The sequence below is a fragment of the Dryas octopetala genome, chromosome 1 (assembly GCF_963921425.1).
Source record: "Dryas octopetala chromosome 1, drDryOcto1.1, whole genome shotgun sequence".
Lineage (NCBI taxonomy): Eukaryota > Viridiplantae > Streptophyta > Magnoliopsida > Rosales > Rosaceae > Dryas > Dryas octopetala.
Window position 1 is genome coordinate 18,859,908 of NC_141366.1, and position 11,022 is coordinate 18,870,929.

Below are 11,022 nucleotides of genomic sequence, written 5' to 3' on the forward strand. Positions count from 1 at the left end.
ATTGTAAAAGACCTTATGCCGTCAACTCTGTCAATTTTTCCGTTAAAATAGCTGACATGGCAACTATATGGCATGAGTGAGACTCTTTTTTAGTTATGTAAGATCCATCTGGACAAAAAAATAATAAAAAATAGTTTTTAAACTAAAAAATAATAAGATCCATGTCAATTTTTTATAACTTTTTTTGTCCACATGGATCTTACATAACTAGAAAAGGGTATCACCCATGACATATAGGTGCCACGTCAACTTTTTTAACAGAAAAATTGACAGAGTTAACGACATAATGCCTTTTGCAATAACTGTATGAAGTTTAGGTGGCAAACTGAGAAGATTTAAGTTTCAGGGGGTAAAGTGAAAAAAAGTATATCTTATAAGAAACAATGGTGTAAATAAGCCTTTTATTAATTGCACGTTGTATTGAATAATCATCTTTCTATGCATGTGTAGCCTAAATTTACAACACATGACTACCAACTGGATCTTTCATATCCAACAAATACCACATTTTTGTTTATCGATTGCAATATATAAGACTGTAATCCACAAGTGTACAACATCAACAATGTGTACAAAGACCAACCAACTTGAGTTGTACATATATTGTACTTAAATTTTGCTGAACTCCGTACAACATTGTAATTACTATATATACTATATAGTTACACATATATATAGTAAATTGCAGGCCTAGCCCTATACAAGTATGAAACGTAAGTATCAAATAATCGGAATACCAGAAACCGATTGCGCCGACAAATGCCCACTCCTAATTCGTAAAGAATGACTACGTACTTACAAGTAAATTGTCATTTATCCTTACGTGTAAGGAATCATTTCCCTTTATCCGTGTCAATTATAATTTGACATGCATCCAAATTTTTCTTCTTGTTTTTGTTTTGCCTAATAACCAATTTTAGTTTGTTGTAAATAACTGGTTGGTAAGGAAAAATTATGTTTAGATAAACAACGTCATATTGTTCTAAAACAATTCGAAACTTGGAAACAACATTATAGAGGTTAAAATGAAGAAGATTCCTGCTTACCGAGTTGTGGAGGTAGGAGACTAGGAGCCGTAGCATCTAGGATTATACCAAGAGTGTAAAGCGAACGCACCAATGACGTAACTCAAAAAGTGTCCCTACTGTTCACATTGCAGCCAGTCCATGCTTCCATATCAACAAGTGGATGAGGAAACCTTCACAAAACACAAAGCCCAAAAGCCCAACTTCAACTCGCACCAACATGCGCCGCCGTGGCTGCAGACCTACGATGGCAACAGCATAGCAGAGCAGCCGCAGCAACACGCCATTCAAGTTTAACGAACAGACCCCATTGGACCCAACCCCATAAATGTCCCCAAAATCTCCATTTGACCCAATACTTCTTGGCCATATGTGCAAGTCCAAAATGGCAGTCGACGCCACCGACCCCATCTCACCCCCCTCTCGTCGAACCCCCCGGGCCCACCAATCCCCGCCGCCAAAGCCCACTTTCACTGCCACCGCCACCACCTCCTCCGCCGCCGCCGTCTCCTCCTCCGAGCCCTCAACCTCAAGCAGCTACAAGCTCTCTTCCTCAACCTCAACTACTTCCAGCAGCCGCGCCTCCCTCTCCAACTTCAAACACTCCCTCCCCGAAAACCCCAACATCTACAACTTCGCCGAAATCTCCTCCGCCACCAACAACTTTCTCGCTACGCGACTCGGCAGCGCGTCCTCCACACCTTCCTGGCGCTGCACCCTCCGCGGCAAAGACGCCGTCGTTTTCCAGCGCAAGTTCCGCCGCAAACACGAGTCCCCCGACGACCTCAGACAACAACTCTCCACCATCTGCCGCAGCCACCACACCAGCATCGTCAAGCTCCTCGGCGCCTCCGTCTCCGGCGACCACGTGTTCTTGGTCTACGAATTCGTCCCTGGCGCCAACCTCGCCGCCTGCTTAAGAAACCCAAACAATCCAGACTTCACCGTCTTGTCCACCTGGCTCTCCAGAATGCAGGTAGCCGCAGACATCGCCCAAGGCCTCGATTACATTCACAACAATTCGGGCTTACACATCACAATCGTCCACAACCACATCAAGAGCAGCTCTGTTCTCGTCACAGAGCCTCTCTTCAACGCCAAGATCTGCCATTTCGGCGCTGCCCAATTGTGCGGCGAGACCAATTTGGACACCCATCAACAACCCAAGTCCTACGGTGAGATATCCGAGCTCGGTGAGAGTTCAGAGGAAATGGGTCCGAGTCAGAATCCGAAATTGAAGCGGTCCAATAGCCGGAGAATGCAATTTGAAGGTGTAAAAGGGTACATGTCGCCGGAGTTTCAGGCCACCGGCGTCGCCACTCAGATGTCCGACGTGTACGCGTTCGGGGTCGTGCTGTTGGAGCTCTTGTCGGGTCAAGAGCCGTTCAAATACAAGTTCGATAAAGCGAGGGGTGATTTTATCAGAACCTCCGTCATCGATTCTGCTCAGGCGGCGATCGAACGCAGCGGCGGTGTGAGGACCTGGGTGGATGGGAGGCTGAAGGACTCGTACCCCGTCGAGGTGGCCGAGAAGCTGACGCGTGTCGCGTTGGAGTGCGTACACGTGGACCCGGATAAACGGCCCAGCATGGGACGCGTGGCGGGGAAGATCTCCAGGCTTTATTTGGAGTCCCGGGTTTGGTCCGAGAACTTGAGAGTTCCGACCGATATTTCGGTCTCGCTGGCTCCGAGATGAGATGATATCATTTTGGTTGTTGATACGACAAGAATTTCTAATTTTGGAATTAGGAGTAGGCTTCAAATTTGAGAGTGACACGACTCATAAGTGGTTATTCAACAATGTATAAACAATATGTTCTGTGATTTGATAAGGACACGACTTGCAATTCTTGTCGCTGGATATATCTTACAGTAATGATCACGGCTGCTACCAATAGAAAATAGTTGTGGATTGGATGGACCAAACCCAAGATATTGGTTCTATGCAATATATAATTTGTAAGACTCTAACGTCCTTCCATTGGAAATTGCTGTTCGAATTACTTGCTAGAGTTCAGATTAAGATAGGTCAAGTCATGAGGGAGAGTGGAATAATAATTAAAATTACGATAAGTTAAAGATTCAATTCTCTCTAATGTAACAAACAAAAAATATACTTGCAAAAATGTCCTTGAAAAAAAATTTAGTATAATAAATATGTACAACGCCTATTTCACAATATAACTAGCATGTTATTAGATAGAGGGAGGCTATGCAAACCACCCTTTTGTGCTGAGTTGACCACCCTAATAAATTTTTTTCAATTTTTTTCCTATTTTACCCTTTATTGCAAAAATATGATAAAATCACCCAGATCCATTCGGTGGTCATCTACCGAAATATCCACCAATGTTCGGCAGATAAGTGTCGAATAAATACAAATATTTCGGCAGATAACTGTCGAATGCCTTTTTCATTTCCATTCGGTAGTTATCCACCGAATAATCCACCAATGTTCAGCAGATAACTGTCGAATAATCATAAATATTTCGGTAGATAACTGTCGAATGACCCAACGAACAAAATTGAAATTTTTTTGTTTTAAGGGTAAAGTTGGAAATTTGAAATAGGGTGATCAACTTAGCAATTTAAGGTGGTCTGAATAGCATTGGCCTATTAGATATTTAGATGTTATGGGATGAGTAGTGCATCTCTTTTGCCTACCGATCAAATTGAGTCCTAACCATAAAGTCAAAGGACAAATGAAGTCCATAAAAGTCAAAAGCCAAAACCACACACGTGACAAGTGTGTTGGTAAGTTGCCAAGTTGGTAACGCTTATCGCAAAAAGTAAGTGCTCACCATGATGACAATGACTACACTCGATAACAAGGATCAGGGGATAAAATAAGGAGGACATAGACATTAAGGCAATGCTACGTTAGGCTACCTCAAACCTCAAGGATGTGGATCACTTTCCAGAAACAAGTCATGCATGACATTAGAGGGCTACAAACCTCACTTTCCCTGTTGCCACTAAAGAAATTGATCCACAGCATGACCTAGCAGATATTAGATGTTAGGAATTTTTTACCCAACTAAAATGATTTCACGCTAAATGCACATAGGTTAAGGAATCCATTCAGCTATTGTATGCCCAAAATCAAGAATTATACGAAATCGATGGTACAAGACCTCAACGAATCAATCCCTTTCATTCTATTTTTCTGTCTTTCATTTTTGTTTGTGACTAAACTCTTTCATTCTAGTGATCTATTTGCTCTGATCCTCTAACAGCAGTTGACAAGGGGGCCGTGCTTTACTGTTGGGGGTTGAGAAAGAAGACATAGCAGGAGTGTTTCAAGTGGACATACTTTGCCTTGGATATGGATAGATGGTGGCCAACTCCCTAACACGCTGCAACACAGATTCCGGGACTTGATGCGATGCTTGTTTTTTGTCTTTCTCAAGCTGCATGATAAAGAAATAGAAAAAATGTAATTCTACCCATCAAACACAAAATAGGAGTTATCATTTACCAAATTCCAACTTTCAATCATCATAGAAAACAATCTAAGACCTCTCTTCAAATAAGAAGCGTATTTTAGAAGATATTGTCAGTACTAGTTCACTAGTTACATTATCCTCTTATATGCCAACAGGGCATCTAACTCCACAAGATACTAAACTAAGAACAAATGCAAAGCGAGGACCACAACTTGTTCAGAGATTAGAAATTGATAGTAAAAGTTTACGGGTGTACGCATAAGGTTATTTATATAGATAAGCATCGGATAATAGATATCTTGAAATGTCAAACATAATCATCATGAAGATTGCTCAGGCTTCAGACTGATCATTTAAAGTATCTGCTCATGATGTTAAAGTAAAAATCAAGTACAAGAAATTTCAGCCCAACCTCTCCCTTGATCTGCAACTGACTGCTGCTAGCTCGTAACAGATTTCGCCATTTGTCCTGAAAACCCAAAAAGATTTAAGTTATTTTTTTATCTCAAAGAAATACGTTGGGAGAAATTAATATAAAAAATGCCATGAACTACCTTAAGATCAACAGAAGTGCGATGTGAACATGACGAAAACAGTAATTTCTTTATTTTAGTCCATCTTCCAACTCCACACTGAGAAACACCTTCAATTAACTTCATCACTTCAGAAGAAGTCCAAGTTGTATAATGCTTTCTCCGTTTGCTACTTTTTTGAGTATTTCTCCTCGAGACACACTCATCTTCAGAAATGTCCTCTTGTGACTCAGCTGAAGAAGACTCTATCTCAAGTTTATCACTGGATTCTAAGAGTCTGTAGTCCTCGCAATCCTCAGAGTCCTGGACCCAAATTACCCAGAAACGCATTATAAAAACATGAAAAATACATTCTTGCATGTACAACACTTTGTACAGCTCATATTCAAATGGGCATAAATGTCCTTGACTGTATTGATTCAATGTATTGCTTTCGGATGATAATGAAAAAGGTTGGTAAAATGCAGAATGTGCAGACGGCATTAAAGGTTGACATACAGAACTCTCATGATAAATATTAACCATCATAATGCAGCAAGCAGTTATTTACTTACAACTAGATCACATTTTAACATCCATAATCTAGTAGTTTCATTCACAACAGTGAATTTTTTAGAAAGGTGCAATGATAGTTTGATTATAATTTTTAATATTCACTTATTTATTCTTGTGTTGCTTATCATACTTTTCATCAGTGGTTTGATTACAGAAGGGACAAGATAATTTGATTAGTTGACCAGAGAACAAATTGTAATGTTCCTTACCAGAGATAATTTATCTTCCTCTATGCGGTTTGTTTCCATTGGAAGGCCAAATGGAACTTGAATACAACCTACTTCAGAAGATTTATCTTGACAAAGCAACGTTTCTGCCTGAATCTCCTTATGCCGATTATTTTTGTCAGAGCTAACAAGCAGAGAACTATTCTTGGACCTCTTACAAGCCATTCCACATTTTCTACTATAAAATTCCGATTCATACTCGAGTGATTCTTCAATGTATCTCCTGGGAGGCCTTCGTGATCTCTTTTTCGTGGCAAATACTCTTGCTTTATCCCCTCCATCCAAGGAGCACAATTCAACTTCACTAACCATAGAGTTTGAGGTCTTCAGAGAGTCATAATCAGGAAGCTTCTTCACTTTGACCTGCAAATCTCTGGACATACATTCATTAATTAGTGCTCCTTCCATTGTGCCGGTAGCAGCATTTCCAAAGAACTCAACACTAGGCGAGAATTTAGATTTTCCATCATTTTGGTTGGAGATTACACCACATTCTGTGAGGTTTGAACCACTGTCCAACTCAACATAATTCTGAAAACCAAGCGAAATATGGTGCTTCAGCCACTGCTTGTCTATTACTAATGTTTCATGTCCAAACATGTTCCTAAAGGCCTCATGTAGTTCTTGTACAGACATACGGTCAAGTAAAAGAGAATTGTGGTTGTCTGTAAATCTAAGCCTTGGACTGCTCCTACATAACAAATCTGACATCTTAGCACCAGAGTCTCTTTTATAGACTCCTGGGGAATGGCATTCTAAACCCACATTTTGCAGAGAGGCGGCTGGACTACAATCCAATTTGAAGACTTCATCGAGATGTTTGGATTCTGCAGAATGGAAGAAAGGAAACTTCTTTAGCAAATTTAAGGGGGGAATATGCTATTTGATGAAACTAACTTATTAGACGAGGTAGAATTCCAAAAATACTTGCCCAAAAGATATTCTTGACATGTTGGGAGACTAATGTCTCCATGAGGAACTGCATTATCTGTTCCTTGCAACATTCTATCAAGACTCTAAAAACACTATTACAACCATCAGACTCAGAAAAAGAAGATAAGAAAATCAAATATTTCTGTAATCAATCATAGCAAAGTCAAGGGGTTGAATGACAATCCAATTGCAAAAGAAATGGAGAAGAAAATTGTTAGATTTTACATAGAGCTCGAGAACTCCCTCTCTCTCTCTACCTATCTGTGTGTGTGTGTGTGTGTGTGTCTTTATATATATATATATATATATATGCTCTCTCTTCCTCGCAATCACCAGAGGGCATACCTCTATGCTCTCTTCCTCTCCTTCAGTGAGATTAGGATGCAGTGCTATTGAGAGAAAGATCTCACATTTCAATGTGAGGCCTTGCAAAGTGACTTATAAGGATTTGAGTTACTCCTCCTATTACCAATTGGTTTTAGGATGGATGCCTAAATTTCTTCATGGTATCAGAGCAGACTATCCACGTGTTGTGCTAAACGGCTACACGTGCTCCCACGTCACCTAATATAAATTGTTTACATGTTAGGCTTGAGTGATGCCACACGTGTAGAGGCGTGTTGAGAGAAATATCTCACATTGAAAATGTGAGGCATTGCATAGTGGCTTATAAGGGTTTGGACTACTCTTCTCATTGTCAATTGGTTTTGGGATGAATACCTAGATTTCTTCAAGTACATCTGCAAGACAATTTAGATATAAAATATATATATATATATAGTGTTCATGATTACTCGCTCACCATAGAGCGGGGAATTCCCCGCTCACCTAACCACTCAGTAACGAATTTCAATAATCAGAACCGTCCATATTTTAGAACATCATTTAAATATCACTCTTACAAAAAATCAGCCAAATTGAAAACTGTTTAGCCAGTGTATTACTGTCAACATCATTTCAACCTTATCGGACGAACTGTATTTGTTTGCAAAGTTTGGAGGGCCAAACAATTATCGATTTGGCTGATTTTTTACAGGGACGACCCTTAAAGATGGACCTAAAAAATGGACAGTCCCGATCATTGAATTTCCCGCTCTATAGTGAGCGGATGGTTAGGTGAGTGGGGAATTCTCTGCTCTATGGTGAGCGGGTGATCATTACTATATATATATATATATATATATATATATATATATATATAGTGTTCAAACACAACTTGTTGGCCTGTGACGGAAGCCCCAGTTGACTAAATGACACCATATGAATTAGAACAATGTAAGTGTAGTAGTACTATAATTTATACATCAAAATACAAAGGCATTTATTGCACTTTCTGTAAAAGTCACTAAATTCTGATAATCTGCAAAAAGGAATACAATTACATCAAATCATCCAGAAATCCTCCATACCTAAAAAACAAAACATTCAAAATCAAAATCTGCATAAGTTTGCTTGCTAAAAACTAAGAACAGTGACACCTTATTATTCAGTGACCATCCTCTTTTCATCAGTTTCACGACTCATCTCCATATTCTAAGAATCACGTAATGGATGGTCAAAGGAGACTTCAAAAATGACTGAAATGCCCCCAAGCATCTTCATAAATATTTTTCAAATTACGAGAAAAGGCCAGAGCTCCTAGAACAGTCCATTTACATAATAACAGAAGGAGGCCAATCAATTCTTCAATTTCATGTTATAATTTTATCCGTGGAAGCCTTGTATTTCAGACTTGATTTGACACCAATTACAGTTTTAATAAGGGTAATATGGCATGCATTGTAGCTAGTACAATCTTTCAAAGTTGGCTGGCTAACTAATAAGCTAATTTATCAACACATTTCATTTTAGTTCACAATCATTATATAATATTATAAAATATGAATACATAAATAAATTATTAAGTTTGAGAAAGAGAGAGAGGGAGAGAGATTACCACTATCAAGTTTTATCTTATCGTACCCAATATTGCCTGAGATATCTTCATCATCGAACCACTTTAGTGATTCGAATGTGTAAAAATCAAGAACACCATCAACCAAGTCGCTGTTATATACAGGTTCTACTAAGCATTCCTCCAAGTCTACAGCTTCATCTTCTGAGGCAGTGAAAATGGGTACATCTGGGGCCAACTGGACAAAACAAGAGATACTGTCATAAGTAAACACCAGCATTGGGAACTTCTAATTATTTGGGAAGAAAAGACTATAAAATAAAATCATATTTCAGTTGAGAAACAATGCTTGGAATCATTAATCAGAATATTCAACTAACTCAACTGATATGCTATAAGCATAGTGGACTTTTAGGAATGTTAGTGAGTCCAATAGGAAGATTAATTACCTTCTCCCATAAAATCTCAATTTGTTTGACAACCATTTAGACAAACTTAAAACCCTAGTTCAGCATGCTAGGAAATGAACCAAAATTCATTTTGTCAAACCTCAAAAGGACTTTCCCCTTTATTACTTTTCAATGATATACAAAATCCTCCATTGAAAGATCGAACATCGGTATATCATTGAAAATACAGAGAAAACCAATGTGAATGAATGGCATTCACCTCTTCACAACCATGTTGGAGCAATTATATAAATTTCATCAGCCAGTATCTACATATAAATAATAAGAATATTGTTCAAAGTAAATTTTTAAGAATTATCATGCACTTGGTCATCACAGTCTTGTCAGACTGCAAAATGAGAAAGATGTTTACCTTAGTCAAAAATTGCAATATGGTGAGAGACTCAAGGAGAATACTGAATTATTCTTTTTGACTAGATTTAAAAGTACACATACCTCATTGAGCTTACAGGTGAACATGTTTGCAATCTCATCAGCAGTTTCCAAAATGTCCTCGGACGATGTATCCATTGTGGTGTTGAATTTTCTCTCTACTTTCCTATTTATAAATTTCAAGTTTGAAAATCCAAATGGAATGAGTATATTATATATATACTACACACTAAATCTTAATATACAGGAAAGAGGTTGCTAGAAGGTAGAGACCTAAAACCATTCTGTAAAAACAATCTTTGTATTCAAATAAATCACAGGTTCACTGTTCTTTTCATGCGTACTGAAGAGCTGTCACTGTGCTACTTGTGTACTTTATACAATTACCAACACACAGAAAATTATTTTTGAAAGAAGGAAAAACAAAAGGGCAATGTACAACCATGCAGATGAACCTCATATCATACATTCATTGGATCCCAGTAAACAAATTTAGACAAATAAGCATATAAATTCTTCAAATATTTGAACTGAAGATAAGCAACCTACAAGAACCCACAAGGCAAAACATAATAAGCAACCTTTAAACACAATAAAGGAGCTGTGAAAAGCATGTAGGACGAGAAAAGAAGTAGCTAGTGACCAAAAAAAAAAAAAATCATTTTTTTAAAAAAGGGGGGGGAACACCATGAAAATGAAAGAGAAATTACCTCATGCCAAGTTGAGAGGCCTCAAACCGAGCTCAAAATAATGGAATCGACTGTGAGAACTTTAGTTGTGGAACAAAACAGAAGTTTTCGTCTTTTCTTTTTTATCACATTTTGATGTTCAGAAGGGAAAGAAAAAAGAGAACTCCAGGAACCCAAAAAGTTGAAACAGGCAACGAGAGAGAGAGAGAGAGAGAGAAGAGTAGTAGAGTCGTGGAGTCTAGTGACTCTAGTGTAGTAGAGTGACGGATTTGAAATGCATTAGAAAGTTGAAATGGAATTGGAATGGAGTCTGGTAGGTGACAGACAGAATAGAACTTTGGTCTTTCGCCGTCGCGTACGTAAAGCAAATGACGGCGTTAGTAGACTGTTGCCTGGGTTATGCTCCGTTATGCCCCTTTCATTATTATGAAAAATTGCATTATTATGAAAAATTGCATTAAATACCTTGGGAACTTTTTCTTCATCAACAGTAGTTAAAGTTAAGAGAAGAACTTGCCTGCAACAACAGCAAGGATGTCAACTGCTATTCCCTCCCCCCTTCTCTCTCTCTCTTTCTTTCTTTCCCCCTTTCTCTCTTCCTCTTTCTTTTTAATTGGCATAACACGTTTCTCTGTAACAGAAACAGATAAGTTATTATCTAAAGTTAATGACAAAAAACAGTAGTTTAGGATATTAAGAATATGACACAATTAGTTTGGAAATAAAAATTTTGTACGAAGGCTCACAAAAAAAAAATGGGGATATTTTTTTGCAACTGATCGATGGGTTGGTCTACTAATTGATCTGCTAGCTCACTAACCGCTGATATACAAATCGATTCATAGTGTATTTGCATATTATTATGATTATTAAATATT

General features: G+C 38.4%; 2 protein-coding genes across 2 annotated transcripts; one reads left to right on the forward strand and one right to left on the reverse strand.

The window, feature by feature from the left end:
- Positions 1–1,121: 1,121 nt before the first annotated feature.
- Positions 1,122–2,839, forward strand: LOC147298847 (Protein kinase superfamily protein). Its single transcript, XM_086256369.1, has one exon. The coding sequence runs from the start codon at positions 1,354–1,356 to the stop codon at positions 2,719–2,721; it is 1,368 nt and encodes a 455-aa protein (XP_086112495.1). The 5' UTR covers positions 1,122–1,353; the 3' UTR covers positions 2,722–2,839.
- A 1,288-nt stretch (positions 2,840–4,127) lies between these two features.
- LOC147298848 (uncharacterized) lies at positions 4,128–10,344 on the reverse strand. The gene is made up of 7 exons (XM_086229200.1): positions 10,166–10,344; positions 9,519–9,621; positions 8,656–8,851; positions 5,769–6,613; positions 5,026–5,307; positions 4,884–4,940; positions 4,128–4,435 (listed from the first exon to the last, which is right to left on the reverse strand). Exons 1-7 carry the CDS (start codon positions 10,168–10,170, stop codon positions 4,325–4,327), a joined length of 1,599 nt encoding a protein of 532 aa, XP_086085326.1. The 5' UTR covers positions 10,171–10,344; the 3' UTR covers positions 4,128–4,324.
- Between the last annotated feature and the right edge of the window lie 678 nt (positions 10,345–11,022).

Coding starts and splice junctions, on each gene's coding strand:
- LOC147298847 (XM_086256369.1), top strand. CDS start 1,354: ATGTCCCCAAAATCTCCATTTGACCCAATACTTCTTGGCCATATGTGC.
- LOC147298848 (XM_086229200.1), bottom strand. Junction 8,852..9,518: donor TCACCTGTAAGCTCAATGAG/GTATGTGTACTT, acceptor TGTTTTGTCCAG/TTGGCCCCAGATGTACCCAT. Junction 4,941..5,025: donor GCACTTCTGTTGATCTTAAG/GTAGTTCATGGC, acceptor TTGGGTTTTCAG/GACAAATGGCGAAATCTGTT.